The sequence below is a fragment of the Rhinoderma darwinii genome, chromosome 7, assembly GCF_050947455.1.
Source record: "Rhinoderma darwinii isolate aRhiDar2 chromosome 7, aRhiDar2.hap1, whole genome shotgun sequence".
NCBI classification, from domain to species: Eukaryota; Metazoa; Chordata; class Amphibia; order Anura; family Rhinodermatidae; genus Rhinoderma; species Rhinoderma darwinii.
The window spans coordinates 113466028-113484903 of NC_134693.1; the positions used below are offsets into that span (position 1 = coordinate 113466028).

Here is an 18876-nt window from a genome sequence, read left to right on the forward strand (position 1 = left end):
TGCACTTTTTTTATGTTCAGACTAAAAGTTTACAACTAATGCAAAGTAAAAAAAATATCGTGACCAGAGTATCTTCATAATGACACCTGCCAGCACAAGTCCTGGAAAAGTTGTATAAATTGGTTGAAAGCGTATAAAATAACATATTGCAAAAAAAAAAGAAGCACAATGGGGATCTGCAAGCCATTAGCTACAATAAGTGGTAGCTAGTCAAATTATATTTTTCAGGTGGCGCTTAAATGGAAAATGCTACGTTTTTAATAATATAAGGTTGTAAGTAAAATATGCAATTACTTAACAGTTTGAAGCTGATCCAAGGGACAAACTGGAGAAATCTACTAGATATAGGTGGTTCACAATAGGCATGTCATTTGCTTAATGGGTAGGTTGTCAAAATCACTCAAAAATAAATGTTTGGCATTACCTTGGAAAATCACAACCCCTCTTAACAGAAGAAAACTCGGTGCATACTTTATTTGTAATATATCCTTTATTTGATTTCTAAATTCATAAACGTACATGACAACCGTGCTTTTCTTACAGAGACACCATTAAAAGACATTTAAAATGTATCTTATATTACATTTGGTCCATAGAACAGGTTGCAAGATACTAAATATAAAGGATATTTTTTCCGTTAACAAGCTCTGTATATAGTTTTACTATGCATATGTTACATTACATATAGATTTTATATATATATATAGAGATAACTTTATTTGAGTCTTGACATAATATCTTATTGCGGTTAAGCTTATTGGATGATAGAATATATTTTTTTTATCAGGGAAGAGACTACAAAAAGATACAGTTATTGACAATTGAAACACAGTAGTTCCTACATCACTATTCTGCTAAGTAGATATTTTGTATATAAGATTGCTACAAAGCATATTTGTAATTTTTTTTTTGTATGTACGTGTTGTATACAATCAAACATTTAAATACTGTATTTATTTTTCTGAACGACATTGGACTGTAGTACATATATTAAACAGCCATCAGGAGCCAATGGCTCATTGACGATGGTACTGCATGAACTTCACGAAGAATAATAGATGACATTGTATACAAAATAAAGTTACAACAAGACGTTCTGCCTGGTTGCACTACAGACATACATTATTATAATTTAGAATATGTTACATTTGATATGAGACATTTCAGGATCTACGAAACAATACTGTTGTACAAATTCCGTTAAAATATTTGTATATATTTTTTACAATAAATGTGCTTGACATTCTTAGAATATTGATTTATTGCAATAACATATATAGATAATTTTTTTTTTCACTCTTTGGACAAAAATGACATACCCAACTAACATCCACAAGAAACATATTATCACGTAATAGCTCTAAAGTATGTGCTATATAACATTTTAAAAAGCACAAGACTTTGTTAAAGAGAAAGTTCATTGTGCAACACAGTCATCTATCACCAATGTAGACGTTGTGCCTCAAATTGACCAAAAGGAAATGCCAATTTTAATCAGGCAACAAGTATTTGTTTCTTTTCCTTTGTTTTGTTATATTATGGAACATTGAACACTTTGATCATTTACAAGGTGCAGTAAATCCAACCAGGGGTGTTGCGTGGCATAAGGGTGTATCTTTGTCCTTTTTCATAACATAATGGAAATTGCAATCCAACAGTTTATGTGAATGCCCTTTTTATAGAAATAAAATTAACAGGTCTCATTATTTAAATGACTTGTAAAGTTTTGAATTTAATTAATAATTGATTAATTAATATATATATATTTTTTTAATAAAGTATAGAATGGATTGTGTAATTGCGTTAAGAAAAGGCTGGTATCTGGCTTATAGATTATAATTTTTATTTTTTTAATATTTCTTTAATAAATGTCTATGTAAATTTGGTCCCTTGAACTTGTGCTTTCATTTCTTCAATAAGAAAAAAAAATCAATCATTCTCTTTAAGAAAACTTTTGACAAAAATAAAAGACAATTTTCTACAATAATTGAAAAATGAAAATCCTTCAAACATCTGTGTTATCTACCCTTGTTCTGTAAAAATGCTGAGTAAAAAAAGAGAGATACTAACCTTTTTATGGGTTTTATTCAAAGTCTCGGGAGCTGCCTCTAAGAAATGTTTCAGAATTAAAAATCAATCACACAAAACATATTTTCATAGCCAAATATCGCTTTAAAAATGGTGTTTTTTTTTCGGTTTACAAATTCAACTCTTGCAGTAAAGATAAAAACGTTAACAGTCTAAATTGCCTGAACACGCAAACCATTCATGTTATTCCACAAAACAGTAAGAAAATAACCTAGTTGATTTCCTTGTGCTCTACTGGTGATGGTCCCCTTTTTTTGCCACTGGAGGTAGGTAAATTCTTTATTCCAGATGTAATTATGTGGTCATGTCAACCATTTTGTATTTAGAAAATTAAAACAACTGCACTTCTTTAGTACAGTATGTTTATATATAGGCTTCCTTGTTGGCAGAGTTACTCTTTGACAACTGTTCGGGCCCATTTTCATTGTGAACAACATCCTCAGTTGGCCGGATCATGACCTGTAGACGCTGTAGAAAAAAAAACATTATCGTATAATTCTCCATAATTCCCCATTGTGAATATGCTGTGATGAGATTAAATTTATCTCTATTTCTGCCCTTTAGAAAGCTTAATTTAATATATTTACTATGCATTTAAATTTACAAGCAATGATAAAAGGTAAAAGTCCACTAGTAGTGCCAAAAATAGTTCAGTAAGATTAAAGGGGTTGTCCAGATTAGAAAAGTGTGTCTTCTTCCAAAAATAGTGCCACACCTATCCACAGGTTGTGTGTGGTATTGCAGCTCAGACCCATTCACATTAATATAGCTGAGCAGCAATACCCGACACAACCCATGCACAGGTGTGGCGCTGTTTCTGAAAGAAAACAGCCATGTTTTCTAATCGAGTACAACCCCTTTAATGCAAAAAAAATAATAATACCCAAAGTTAAATAGTTACATAGTTAGTACGGTTGAAAAAAGGCACATGCCCATCAAATTCAACCAAGGAATGGGAAAAGGGAAGGGAAATTTCCTTTTATTTAAGTAAAAACTAAAATTAAATAAAAAAAGATTTTATTACATAAAAATCCTAAAACATTTGCATACATATTGGTATTATAATAACTATAACAACCCCCCAAATAAACAATAACAAAAAATAACTTTTTTTTATTTCCCCAATTTTGGGGTGGCATAAAATATTACAATTTGTCAAGACCTCATCGTGTTGTCAGCTGTGCATCCTACAACTTTTTCACCATTAAATCTAAATATGTGATTAAGAAGTAATTCAGTGAATGGTCACAGTCCATACCTGTTTTAAAGACCCTTTAAGGGATAGGAACAAATATATCATGTAACCAGGAATCAGCACCATTGAAGATAAAGCCATGAACCAGCCAACTCCTTGTCCCCAAGAAGGGAAAACATAGTTGCCCATGGTAAGTGGAGTCATTTGAACAGCGCTGAAAATGAACACTCCCTGCAAAAAAAAAACAACAACAATAAGCCATAAACGTTTATAAAATACAGATGTATTTCTGACTTGCAACAAAAATTCTTACAAGGTAAACTAACTCAAATCTGAATTAGCGTTGAAAAGGTCACAAAGTCAACATCAACAAAATTAATGCAAAGTACTTTTAGTCTGGCGTCAAAAGGGACAAAAATAGAAGCGTCTCTAAAGCTCTTTCCTAAGGGAAACTTGTTGACATTTCATTAATCAGTGTATTACAAAGTGGTTTGTGAAAGAACATCCAAGTTTATTTTATATTTGTCAAATCTTGTGGGCTCAAAAAAGAATTTAGTGTTGATATTTTTGTTTTATTATTATTATTATTATTATTATTATTTTACATATAAATTTTTTTAGTGAAATCCCTTATTCATAACTGTCTGTTACTTTACTTTTTTTTTAAATTGTTCTACAAAATAAATGGCGCAACATGGTGTAACATATTACTAAGCACGGATGTAGTCATCTTTATCTTAACTCTGATAACATGATGCAGCGTGATATCTCACAGCCAAACCATTGAAAAATTCAAGATAAGGGATCTTGCCACTGTGTATTTAATGCGTTAAAAGTCAAGATAAAGATGGCTACATCTGTACAATCGAAACAACAAATATATATATATTTAAAAATCATACACCACTGCGCTCAACATACACAAAAGACACAACTTCTGTGTAGTAAGAAGAGAAGTGAAATGGATACGGTTGAAAAAATCAAACCGCTATTGATGGGTTAAATAGAAAGGCACATTGAGGCAAGAAATTTACCAAATCTATAAATGCTTATTTGTAGAGTATATATAAAGGTCTACTCACTTTATGCTACTTTGATGGTTCTCTCCCTTCATGAATCTAGCTCTTTTTCAATCTCCACTTTTACGATCCACGCTCCAAGCCGCTATAATGCTCCCAGATTTAAACTTTTGATTTTGGGTTACAGGACGCCCCGGCATTTCCTGATTTCAGAGTTCCGGCCATCTCGAATGACGTCACTACTATTGAGCTATCTTGAATCCGGCCATGAGAGGGCATACACTTTGCAAACGAGTTTAGAAAACTTGCGTTTTTCTCCGTTAGTTTTTGAAACGTGTTGGCGAAGCGTGTGCCCTCTAGTAGCTGCAATTAAAATAGCTGAATAGTAGTGACATCACTCGAACTTGCCAAAGCTCTAATTTTGTGCTAACATCGGAAAACGCCCCTGGACGAGTAGTCCTGTAACTCTAAACCACAACTTTAAATGGTCACTGTCAAGTGTAATATATTATTAATATTACCCAATCTGTTTTCCTTGTGAAAAATCCTTCTGAACACACTGCCACTTGGTGTCTCACTTCTGAGCTATTTGCAGTCCACTGCCTGTCGTCAGGTTCTTTCCGTCTCTAGTTACAGACCAGCTAGAACGGAGAACGGGAAATGGGGGTGTATTTTACACTGACCATTGTGAAGGGGATTCGAAGTACTATAGTCTACTGTAACTGTATGGTCTGGCTCTCCTCTCTGTCAATGCTTGCTAACAGAGACGATGAGTTTAGGACCAGATGGCTTGAGATTGGACAGTAATAATGCGCTATACATTATGGGTAGTAAGGAAACAGAAGTCGATTTAGAAAACTACTTGCAAGCTTCCCTGCCTTTTAATATGCCCCCCCCCCCCCCCCCCTTCAAGAGAAAAATGCATCTAGTGGTGCAAACAATTCTGGCATCGGGGACACTGTAAAATTCAACATGGAGCGATAAAAACCAACAGTATTACACAAGTAACATAACAACTAGTAGATTATCAGCTAATTTGGATTTTGTGTGGAGTAACAGGTACACTTTAAATCTTAAAGCATTATAGCAGCTTGAAGTCCATATATCAGTACATTTTATGATATCAATAAAACCACGCATAATATGTGTATTTATTATTTTTATTTAGTCCCCCACTATGCACACACCTACAATGATGGGAACATTTCTAGGCCTGTAGCTACACAATGCCAACATACACATTTTAAAGATTGTCCCCTTCATAGCACTGGTAATTGCAATCTGAGGCTGGGTTCACATGTTGCGGTCAAAATATTATTTTTTTTGCTGCAACTGCAAATCACAGCAAAAACGCACTTTGACTGCGATGTGTGAACTCAGGGCTGATACACACAACCATATTACAGCTCCGTACAACCTCCTACTTGCACTTCATATTACCGTATCTCCTATGCCTCCATTTCCATAGCTGTCTCTGTTGGATTTCAAACAAACCGACAGGAAAAAAAAACTTGTGGCATGCTCCATCGGACTGTGCTTTGCTCTATCTATTTGCAACATAACCAACATATTTGAGCACTGTGTAACAGTATTTTCTCTCAATAATATATAATGCCTGCCAATTAAACATTTAATGTCATCTTACCCCTACAACGATGGGTGTGAAGAATGACCAACAGAGTTTCCACCAAAGACAAGGCCTGTAACCAACCATTTCTTCAATGTTGTCATAAAATCTGTTAACACCTGGAAGAAATGTGAATGTTTTAAATAAAATATGGATAATTTAGATAAAACAATATTTCTTATGATAGTGATATGTGTTATTTTAATGGGACCATATGCTGTATGTGTCATATACATTACTTTTTGGTCTTACTATATGAAAATTCGATTTTTCACAGAAAATGCTTTGTTAGTTTTTTTTGTTATTTTTAAAGGAAAAACATTCAACCTTTAATGTTCTATTCTTATATGCCCTCTTGTATTACTTTGCTTTAGAAGACCACTGGACAAATCACCACCACAGGACCCCTAAGGTGGTGGTTTGTCCAGTGGTCTTTCTCCCCTTTTTATGTATACGTGTCAGGGATCATTAGCCTGTATATTGCTTGCAAAAATATTATTAACTTACATAAACGAAATATCATTATATTTCACAAAGAATTTGAATGTATGCAACAAGATGGAGTCTGCATAAGGAACACGCCTATGGAAGACACCGCCCCTGGAATGCAAGAGGAGTGTGCAGATGAACTCACAACTGAATAGAACCAATAGGGCTTAAGCACGTCCAAACATCTCTAGGGAGGACACTTGTAATTCTTTGTTTAATAAAGTTCAGTTGTACTTCCTACTTCACTGAGGGAGGATCTTTACCAACAACTCTGTCTGGTGCATTTCTTCCATGCATGCCCTCAGTTTCCAATTTATAGAGGTGGTTATTCGGTGTGGAATAACAGGGAAAAGGAACCCTGACAATTGGCACCCAGCGTGGGGCTACACTCGAGGGTATTTCGGAATCCGGACAACCGACGACCACAGGGTGAAGCAGATGACCCGGGACTGCCCACTAAAGGAGCCTGATCACCTCCACAATAACACGGTTAGTCAGTTGATTTTATAAATCTTCGACTTATCTGTGTTAGTGGACGGTCTTGTGGGAATATGTAGCACCCTAGTCGGTTGGCTGGATTACCTCAGGCAACAGGAGAGATATCCCCGCTGTGTGGTCACGAACCCGTAAGAAATTAGTTGCACCCGACTAACCATCCTCTGAGTAATTAGGGACTAGATAGAAAATATAACATGTCTTATACAGGGACACGCAGACATGCGGAGTCTATAAAACACTCTTAAGACATGTGATACGTCGTAGGTAATATGTTGGCCAGACCCCGGTGAACCGGTCACTAGAGGGTTGCAGACCAAAAGTTGTTATATTTTGGCCAGACCATGGTGAAACCGGTCACTAGAGGGTTGCAGACCAAAAGTTGTTATATAGATTACGTGAAGGATATAGAAGGTTAGAATGGATGGTTTACGGTCCATATTCAAATCATCAAGATCACCCGTACCCGGACGATCCTATTCGTATGATTTGGTGAATCGAAGGGAAGGATAACAGTATGTGAGTAAAACGAAGAAATTGATGGAAGTGTGCGGGAAGCATAGGGGAGGGCGGCTACAAGCCGGAGACTGGGCAAAAGGTAATCGAGAGAACAAAGGGGAGTTAGGAATAAGAAAGGCATTATATTATGTTATGTGTATTATAAACCACAGGCCCTGCCACCGCCGTATAATGGCGACGGTCCCTCATGTTGGGTGTGTCCTCATTGTGGGCAGTAAAACCCTCTCACAGCTGAGCAATGTGTTTCCTGTGGGAGAGGCCGCCCCCACCCCCTGATGAGGTCACGCCCGGCCCAACCAAATCAGTAGGAAATTATAGCCTTGTTAATTTTGTCATTTCCCTCAGTAAAGAGTTGACCGTAACACATGCTGCAGTGTTTTCTTCTATTCCAGACTCAGATTCCATCCCAGGGGTGCACAAGCTACAACTAGGAGACTGTGTACTGGTGAAAGGACACGTCAGAGGGGCCTTAAGGGATTAGAATATGTTTAAAAGATAAAATTTTGCATGGACTCCATCTTGTATGGTAGGCGTCCATTTTGGATCATTGGAATCCATCTTTTGGCCTGAAGGAGCCATCTTGAGATCAATAAGTAAAAAGTAATATGTCAGCAGATGTCCTGAAGCAATTCTATGTTGTGTTCTTGAATTGAATGTTTTATTACTCTTGTAAGGAGCAGATCAAATAGCCTCCGTGGAATGGACAATGACATTGTTTACTATGGGGAGGGGGTGATGAGCCCTGGAGAAGCGCTCTGTTTAAATGATTTAATCTTATCTACAGTCCATTCTCTAGTGAGATAAGAAGTAGAGACTAATTAACTTGTAGGAACCTTGGAGAGTGGAGAATTATTATAATGTATTGAAATATTCTCATTGGCTGAATCAGAGTCATTGTCATATTGTAGATGATTGGCTGAAAGCAAAGCCTACACATTTCCTGTCATTGTACTTATACAGTATACTTGTTTGGATCAATAAACTGCGGAGAAGGATTTTGAGCATACAAGCATGGTCTCGTGTGTCATCTTTTCTCTCAGATATATATATATATATCACCTATGATTTGGAAGCTGGATAAATCACTGGAGGGCGGGTATCGGTTGACATACCCATTACAAATTTCAGTCTAATATATGTTGGCCCATGATTGCGTTAACAGTTTTTGGTGCCGAAAACGCCGGAGATTGCTCGTCCGATACGCTGTCGCTGGAAGCCTGACGGCATTTGCATCAGTGAATATCAAAAACCAGCCGGTACGTAGGAAGCTTATTCTTACAAACATGGTTCACTCATTCATTGCCGAGGCCGGAATTAGCGGTCATGACGTCACATCTCCTGACACGCAGTGTTTATCCAGCAGGTATGTTGAAAGTTTTTAGTGTGATGAATGATTGCAGATACGTACGTTGTCTTGAGTTGTTGTACAGATGTGTGAATCTATGGGAGAATTTTTGCCGACAGTGAACATTGAAATTGTTAAGATTGTGAGAACAGAAGCTGTGAGGAGTGAGTGCGTGACCCCCTCCTGTAGAATGTGATGGCTACTATAGATTGTGACGGGGAGCGGCTGTGTGATGTAACGTGTGTGATATAACGTGTGCAGTGTGAAGTCTGAGAAGCAGACTGGTATAAGCTTATATATAGAGCATGGACTGATGAGACAAGGGATTACAATATTGCACTGATTTTAGATCTATATTGTATGCTCTTATTTTTAACAGCAGTAATGTCTAAAAAACAAATATTCTTAGTGTTTTGTGTATGGGGTTAAAATCAGTTTCTTTTTTCTGTGTAATGGAATGTTTCTTATCTTTGCGCATGCGCTGTTGTCCGTAACTACACCAAGCGAGAAAAATATTACAACCAGCTGGATTTGTCTGCAAAAAGATAAAGTTACGCTGCATTATTTATGTGTTATGATGTGATAAGATTTAATGTTGGAATGTTTTGGTGTTAATTCAAATGAATTAAAATACAATTATTGTGAGACACTGGGTCTTGAAAATGTATGTACCCCCAATGTTCCCTATTCTTATATATAGTTTATTGGTTTGCAGTAATTAATATTACCAGATATATTATTTTCTGTTTTATTGAATAACTAATTACAATTGTTTTGTTTTGTTTTTGTTTTCACACATGAGGCGCGTGCTATAGTGCTGCCTAAATGTTATTTTTGAAAATGTGAGATGTTTTACAGGTAAATGATTGCAAGTCATTTTAAAGATAAAATGTATTTTTGTCAGGAGAAAGTCATTTTTGTTCCAGGCTGTTGGGTATTACAGGGGGATAAACTAGTGCCCCCCAGATGGAGTGCCCAACTTTATTATGTTCAGATATGTAGTTTTGAACTCTACTACATTACTTTCGCAGAGTCCAAATAGGAAAGAATGGTGAAGGGACTGATCAGGTAGTTTTGTGCTTTATTTTGTTTTGAATTAATGAATTTGGTTCTATGAGGTCTACAAAATGTGTATGAGACCCCAATGAGTAATCCAGATTAAATGTGTATGACAGTAATTTTGAGGTTTTTCTGCATAGATGGTTCCAGATCCTTCCAGAACGGTAAATATGGCCCTGGGTATGCTGTGCTGTAGTCTCCACCCAATATGAGGTATTGTGTAAAAGACCATTCCCCTCCAGCAAATTTACACAGGAGGCGAGGTGACGTCACTCACAGATGAGTCTTTACAGATTTAGATGGGGGAGAAGACAAAACAAAAAAATTGGCTGAACATTGTTCATTTTATGCCAGATTTCAGTAACATAATTTGTTTGTTTTTGTATTAATCAGGTATTTACAGGACCTCGTGGATGGGATTTACAAGTGTCCTGGATCATCAGATGAATGTGGAAAAAGAAAACTCCATCCTTTTGAAATGTTCTATCTATATGTGACATGGGTTTCCAATGTAAATTTGTAATGTAGAGATTCTTGATCATATACAGAATGTAAAAAAACACCGAAAAAGGCCATACTTACAAATGGACACAGCCAGGTCAGAAAAGCCGATTCTGACCTGGCTGTGTCCATTTGCAAGTATGGCCTTTTTCGGTGTTTTTGTATATGTCCCCTTGTTTTTATCGGTTCTGTTTGTGCATCAGGAGCGTTCTGTTCCAGTTTAGGAGTTAGGGACTCGCAAGTCTGGGGATCCTTGTCGTGGATTGCGAGCTTGCGTCCTTTTGGCCAAAATGATTACTAATACCCCAGGTATTTTTCATTATTATGTATATTCGCTTCTCTTGGACACAGCTGGGTCTTTGATGCTGGGAGAGCATGGTGTGTTGTTGTTTGGCATAGCAAGCAGGGTAGCCCGCTCTATGAATTATCAAGGCGTCACAAATAGGCTTCTACCTGGCTATACACGTTGTGCCTCATGACGTACACACTATCCCTCCATGTTTCACTCCCTTGCACCCCATTATCCATTTATTTCTATTGAGGCACTTCACTCATTACTGCCCCCTATATTTCACTTATAGTATTACACTTGCACACACACTATTCATTTATTATTTCTTACTACACATCCCATGCACCACACACCACTCCCCTCAAGACTAGTGGGAGTGGCTATTATTATTTAAAGCACCTTCTCACTCCATCAGCGTTTCTGACCTGGCTGTGTCCATTTGTAAGTATGGCCTTTTTAGGTGTTTTTGTATATGTCCCCTTGTTTTTATCGGTTCTGTATATACAGAATGTACAAGACAGGATACGAGGCACAAGGTAAATCATCCAGAAACCACTCTCACCTTCTTGTTCATCTCAAGGAGCGGAGCTGGAGGTGCTTGCTGAGGCTTGCAACCTTGCAGAAGGTAAGACGGCCGACATTTACACTGACTCTAGGCTTCGCTTTTGGCATCGCCGACAATTATGGGCCCATTGGCAGTAGGAACTTTATTGGATCATCGGATAAGCCAAAGACCTGACAACAAGGGTATGTGCTGCCAGGTGTCAGTAAATTGGCTTGTCCCTGGATACAATAATGCCACCACTAGGTTTGTAGCAGCCTGCATGATGTGCGCACGGCATGACATAGGTAAAACAGCAAAGGTACCTGTGAAAAGTCAACCCTGGCCAGATTACCCATCCCAGCGACTTCAGAACATACAACTATCCGAGGTAGAAGTGTATGACAATGTGCTCGTATGTGTAGACCTGTTCTCAGGGTGGTCTGAAGCCCGGCCGGTATCTTCCCCAACGCAGAACTTGTGTGTAGTGACAGGGGAACAGTGCTTATCCCAAGTATTGAACTGGTGTTTGTACAATGATAAGATGTCAAAAGTTCTCCAGATGTTATTCCAAAGTTAGTTTGTTTAATAACTGTATTCAAGAAGTGTTGTGGGAATATTAAATACTGAGGTTAAGTTTTATGTAAAGTTCCAGACCAGCCTCAGCATTGGACTATTGGAGGCGTCAGATAAAAGCTACAGAAGCGGAGTATTCCCATTTGAAAACATTTTTATGTATTTATTCTTTTGTTGTTGTGAAAGGAAAATTTTAGAGCGGAGAATTCTGTGCAGTATATATATATATATATATATATATATATATATATATATATATATATAAAAGAAGAAGAATCAGTTTGTATGTATCAGTTTTAGTTACTGCTCAATGTAAACCTTTAATGTAAAGATGTTATTTGTTAATGTTTTTCTTCAATTTAATTATCTGATTAAGATCAATTAATGATTATACAATGAAAAAGCTTGTTCTCAACAGGAAGTCTCCAACTGGGAGCGGAAGGCGTGAGAACCAGATTCTAACAGAATGTGGACGGATAAAGGAAGGTAAACCGGTAGCACCCAAAGCGCTCTTGATAGCACTTGTATTGATGGTGTATGACCTCACATATGCCCCAAGACTGCAAGGATCGATGTGGTAAGATCTAATTGGTATGTCCCAGGCTTTACAGCTGTTGCTGGTAAATTCTGTTAGAGCTGTTTGATTTGCCTACAGAACAGTCCTGGCAGACCGGTGCCAACCTTATCATACCCGCCTCCCACAAAGAGAAGAGACCTTGAGAGGCCTTCCCAGGTAGAACAAACCAGAGTAGGAAAAATTGGTTTGAGATACTTGTCAGATAAAACGTATGGTATCTGTGAATATTTCTGTGAGTAGAATCTGTTAAAGGTAATCAGCTGAGAATAAGGTATAAATCCTGCTGAAAAGTGTAACACCAAGTGCAAATACAATGTACCCAGTAACTACACATTTTCTAGGTGCCCTGTCCAGTGGAACAGAGAAGTTTTTCTTACAAAAAGGTGTTTGTCTGATGTAGTTTAAGGGCCTGACATTATTATTGTATGTACTTAGAACAACGTTTATAGTGTATGCAGATGATGTTATCACCAGATTAGCATTTATTTTAACAATTGACAAGGGTTGGGGGTCCCCGGCAAGTGCCAGTAAACATGAACTAGAAGACTTTTAAAATGATGAACTTCATCACTGAGATGCGGCAGGCGCAGCCTGAGCCAGTACAACACGTTTGTCATGAACTGACGGCAGTGTCACAATTCTAAGCAGCTGTGCAGACAAGTAACTTGCCAGAGGAAGAGGACAGATGCGGAGGGTTTGTGGTAGTCACAATAAAACTCCACTATTCCGTCTACGTGGGATCTCACCCCAGGCTCACAGCATGAGGTGCTATGTACAGCCCGGTGACGTATACTAAAAGAGACGGTGTCTGAAAGATGAGAAGGACCAAACCAAGTCCTGATGACATCAGCAAAGTAAAGTAAAGACCACAGACCTGAGTGAATCCGTCAGCAGTATCAAGTGTTTTAATAAGTAAGTGACCAGGAGGGGGTAATAATAAATCCCCCACTGGACACCAAGGTACAGTCTGACTCCACAATTGTGTGGGTTACCCTGCTCAGTGAAGAGCAGAAAACAGGAGAAGAATAGGACGATGAGGTACAGGACTTGCAATGAACTGATGGGACCCAAACCCTGAGGGTGATAGCATGAGATTGGTGATAGCATTATATTATTAATTGAGGCCCTATTGTTTATATTGTATGAGGTTTATAATTATAATGTGTGTAAATATGCCACGGTACTGCAAATTACGATCTGAGGAGTTTTATGTGGAGGTGTGAGGTGAAGGTCACTGGTTGTTGTCACTCATATGTAAGAAGCACAGGGCAGCAGTGACAGCCCAGAGGTTATGTTACCCGGGTGTATTTAGGTTTGGGGAAGATGCTGCCCACGACCTGTTATATCTGCAGGGGTAAAAGTCCCATTAGGACAGTAAGTGACAGTGCGACAATTATGACCAATACAGGTGCCGTGGAGGAGAAGTTTGAATTATTGCCAATATTGGTAGGTTTAACAGTAAAGAATGTGAGGGGCTTAGAAGCCAGATTCGAGGGTCCATACCAGGTCCTCCTAATCTCGCCCATTGCAATTAAGCCGGAAGGAAGGCCAACATGGATCCACGCCTCGCACTGCAAGAGGGTCTCTTCCAAAGAATGACTATCACCATATACATCCTTATCCTTTTTCGTGTTATTGCACAGAGTGCTGAGGGGGGACATGTAGCAATCACCACCTTTTGGTATAATTCTTCTAAGACACATGTAGTTACATACCAGTTTGAATTTGAGTCTCTTATCCCAATTATTACCATTAATAAAAAATTCGACTGGATTAATTATATATATTACAACCAGCAGTGGTTTGTAAATTATACCCGATGCTTTACAAGGGTTAGCCGACCAACTAGGGCCCACCTCAACTATGACATTCCAAAATAGAATGGCTCTTGATATGATATTGGCTGAAAAAGGTGGGGTATGCCGAATGATAGGGACAACCTGTTGTACGTATATCTCCGACAACACCGGGCCCAAAGGGAAAGTCACAATGGCAATACATAAGTTGGAGAGCTTAGCTCAAGAGTTGAAAAGGAACTCAGGTATTACCGACCCATGGGACCAGTATTTTTCATGGATGACTGGATGGCAGAAAATATTAGCACAAATAGGAGTAGTGATAGTGGTCTTTTTAATACTATTCTCTGTCCTTGTGTGCTGTGTTTTCACTTGTATCAGGAAAATGATGACGAAAGCTGTAGAACAGACTGTGCCCACTATGTTTACACAAATAGACGAGGTGACACCAAAAGTCCCTTTAAAGACAACCATCCTGTATTCTGAGGAGAATAGGGAAAGTTAGGACCATTCTGAAACCTTGGAAGTCCAGGTACAAAGGGGGGTTACTCATAAGGAGTAGCTCGTCTCAAGCTGGTGAAGAAATCCAAAACCCCTACCAGCCTGGTTCGAGTGGTCAGTAGTAGATTGCTAGGCAAGACTCAGGGATAGAGTAATAATATTATTAGGGGGGACTGTCAGGGATCATTAGCCTGTATATTGCTTGCAAAAATATTATTACCTTACATAAACTAAATATCAGTATATTTCACAAAGAATTTGAATGTATGCAACAAGATCGAGCCTGCATAAGGAACACGCCTATGGAAGACACCGCCCCTGGAATGCAAGGGGAGTGTACAGATGAACTCACAACTGAATAGAACCAATGGGGCTTAAGCACGTCCCACATCTCTAGGGAGGAAACTTGTAATTCTTTGTTTAATAAAGTTCAGTTGTACTTCCTACTTCACTGAGGGAGGATCTTTACCAACAACTCTGTCTGGTGCATTTCTTCCATGCATGCCCTCAGTTTCCAATTTACAGAGGTGGTTATTCGATGTGGAATAACAGGGAAAAGGAACCCTGACATACGTATCCCATTATGGGTTAGTATTTGTATGTTCAATACTAGGAGCCTATTCTGGCAACTTGAAGCTGTATATGCTCTCTTTTTGGTATAGTTGTCATATGCATGGTGTTATTTCTGCTACCTGTATAGGAATCAGTTTTTTTTTATATACCTTACTTGGGGTTTATTTGTATTTATATACCAATCTATACTAGAGATGTATATTCTATTGAATTTGTGCTACATAATTTGTCTACCTTATAGTATATGTATTTCCTTGGACCTACATAAATTTGTGACCATGTACTTCTGGATATTTGACCACCTCCTCAGTCTGGTTTTAGTGACTTTTATGCTGAGTTTACACAGGGCGGATGCGTAATACATAGTTACATAGTTACATAGTTACATAGTTACATAGTTACATAGTTACATAGTTAGTACGGCTGAAAAAAGACACATGTCCATCAAGTTCAACCAAGGGAAGGGAAAAGGGAAGGAAAAATTTCTACACATAGGAGCTAATATTTTTTTGTTCTAGGAAATTATCTAACCCTTTTTTAAAGCCATCTACTGTCCCTGCTGTGACCAGCTCCTGCGGTAGGCTATTCCATAAATTCACAGTTCTCACTGTAAAGAAGCCTTGTCGCCTCTGCAGCTTGAACCTTTTTTTCTCCAGACGGAGGGAGTGCCCCCTTGTTTTTTGAGGGGGTTTTACAAGGAACAGGATTTCACCATATTTTTTGTATGTGCCATTAATATATTTATATAAGTTAATCATGTCCCCCCTTAGTCGTCTTTTTTCAAGGCTAAATAGGTTTAATTCTTTCAATCTTTCCTCATAACTTAAATTCTCCATGCCCCTTATTAGCTTCGTTGCTCTTCTTTGTATTTTTTCCAACTCCAGGGCATCCTTTCTATGAACTGGAGCCCAGAACTGAACTGCATATTCTAGATGAGGCCTCACTAATGCTTTGTAAAGTGGCATTATTACATCCCTGTCCCGCGAGTCCATGCCTCTTTTAATACACGACAATATCCTGCTGGCCTTTGAAGCAGCTGATTGACACTGCATGCTGTTATTGAGTTTATGATTTACAAGTACACCCAGATCCTTCTCAACAAGTGAATCCGCCAGTGTAGCGCCCCCTAGGACATATGATGCATGCAGGTTGTTGGTACCAAGATGCATAACTTTACATTTATCTACATTAAACTTCATTTGCCAAGTGGACGCCCAAACACTTAGTTTGTTTAAATCTGCCTGTAATTCATGAACATCTTCCATAGTCTGAACTATATTACATAGCTTGGTGTCATCTGCAAAAATAGAAATAGTGCTATTAATCCCTTCCTCTATATCATTAATAAATAAGTTGAATAATAGTGGTCCCAGCACTGAACCCTGGGGTACACCACTTATAACCGGGGACCATTCAGAGAAGGAATCATTGACCACAACCCTCTGGATACGGTCCTTGAGCCAATTCTCAATCCAATTACAAACTATATTTTCTAAACCTATAGTCCTTAATTTACCCATTAGGCGTCTATGGGGGACAGTGTCAAATGCCTTTGCAAAGTCCAAAAACACTAAATCCACAGCGGCCCCTCTGTCTAGACTTCTGCTCACCTCTTCATAAAAACAGATTAGGTTAGTTTGACAACTTCTGTCCTTAGTAAAACCGTGCTGGCTGTCACTTATAATGCTATTTATTGTCACATAATCCTGTATATAGTCCCTCAATAGCCCCTCAAACATTTTCCCCACGATGGATGTTAAGCTTACTGGTCTATAATTACCCGGGGAAGACCTAGAGCCCTTTTTGAAAATAGGCACCACATTTGCCCTGCGCCAGTCCCTTGGCACTATACCAGTCACTAGAGATTCTCTGAATATTATGAAAAGGGGGACAGAAATAACTGAACTAAGCTCTTTAAGAATTCTAGGGTGTAACCCATCTGGTCCCGGAGCCTTGTGCACATTTATTTTATTTAATTTAGCTTGGACCATCTCTACATTCATCCAATTCAGTATATCAACTGATATATTAACAGCACTGGCACCGGCTACATCAGCTGCTCTTTCTTCTGTTGTATATACAGAGCTAAAGAACCCATTTAGTAACTCTGCCTTCTCTTGATCCCCTGTGATCAACTCCCCATTACCATTATCTAGGGGTCCTACATGTTCAGACCTTGGCTTTTTTGCATTTATATGCTTGAAGAATTTTTTAGGATTTGTTTTACTATCCTTGGCCACCTGCCTTTCATTTTGTATTTTTGCTAATTTTATTACATTTTTACAGATTTTATTAAGCTCTTTATATTTTACAAAGGCTACAGCTGTACCCTCAGATTTGTATTTTTTAAATGCCCTTTTTTTGTCATGTATTGCCCCTTTCACAGAAGGTGTAAGCCATGTGGGGTTTAATTTGAGTCGTTTATACTTATTACCTGTAGGAATAAATTTTGCACTATAATAACTCAAAGTAGATTTGAAAATCTCCCATTTATCATTTGTTCCATTATTTGACATTAGTTCTTCCCAGTCTATATCCTGAATTGCAGCCCTCATCCTGGGGAAATTGGCTTTCTTAAAATTAAATGTTTTTGCCCTCCCAGCCTGCGTTTGTTTTTTACAGTATAGGTAAAATGTAACTATATTATGATCACTGTTACCGAGGTTTTCACGAACATTGACATTCCCAACAAGATCTGCATTATTAGAAATGACCAGATCCAACAGAGCTTCACCTCTAGTCGGGTCTTCCACAAACTGGCCCATAAAATTTTCCTGCAACAGGTTGAGGAAATGTCTCCCCTTTGCAGTTGAAGCCGAACCATGACACCAATTAATATCCCGGAAATTAAAATCTCCCATTATCACTACAGTACCCGCCTGTGCAGCCCGCTCCATCTGTTTATATATCTGACCTTCCATCTCCTCAGTTATATTGGGGGGTCTATAGATTACACCAAAAGTAATTTTTTCAGTGTTTACCTCCCTTTCTAGTTCCACCCACAAGGTTTCAACCTCCTCACAGTCTTGACCCACTATTGTCTCTTTCACACTCGCCTTCATATCACTTCTCACATACAGACATACACCACCACCTTTCCTATTTGTCCTGTCTTTACGAAAAAGTGTAAAACCCTGTAGATTTACAGCCCAGTCATGTGAAGAGTCCAGCCATGTTTCAGCAACACCAACTATATCTATATTTTCTTCCAGTATCAAGGCCTCCAGCTCCCCCATTTTGCTTGCTAGACTTCTGGCATTTGTGAACATACACTTTAACTTGCCTGTCAGTTTTTCACTTTTATTATCAGAAATGTGATTTGACATTAATCGGTCCTTTTTATTTACACTGATGTTTTGTAACGAAAGGATCTCATTATCTTGTTGTCTAGCCCTCTCCCCACATTCTGTTTCTCCCCCCACCAATATAGTCTGACCCCTCTCTAACCTGGCTACCCCTTTTTTTTCTACATTGACCTCCCTCCTCAGCCCTAGTTTAAATACTCCGCCACCCCAGCTAGAATTCTCTCCCCCAGCACAGCGGACCCCCTTCCATTTAGGTGCAAATCATCTGCAGAATACAGTTTGTACCCCAATGAAAAGTCAGCCCAGTGCTCTAGGAACCCAAATCCTTCTCCTCTACACCAAGACTTCAGCCATGCATTTAACTCCCTAAGCTCCCGC

At 38.4% G+C, this 18876-nt stretch overlaps 1 protein-coding gene across 1 annotated transcript in view; it reads right to left on the reverse strand.

Annotated features, from left to right (window-relative positions):
* Positions 1-471: 471 nt before the first annotated feature.
* The window catches only part of LOC142658106 (sodium- and chloride-dependent GABA transporter 1), a 141363-nt gene continuing 122958 nt past the window's right edge, over positions 472-18876 (reverse strand). The window contains exons 13-15 of the mRNA XM_075833853.1: positions 5948-6048; positions 3347-3514; positions 472-2556 (exon numbers count right to left, since the gene is read on the reverse strand). Coding sequence (XP_075689968.1) covers positions 2452-2556; positions 3347-3514; positions 5948-6048 — 374 coding nt within the window. The 3' untranslated portion in view covers positions 472-2451. The remainder of the gene's footprint in view (positions 2557-3346; positions 3515-5947; positions 6049-18876) is intronic.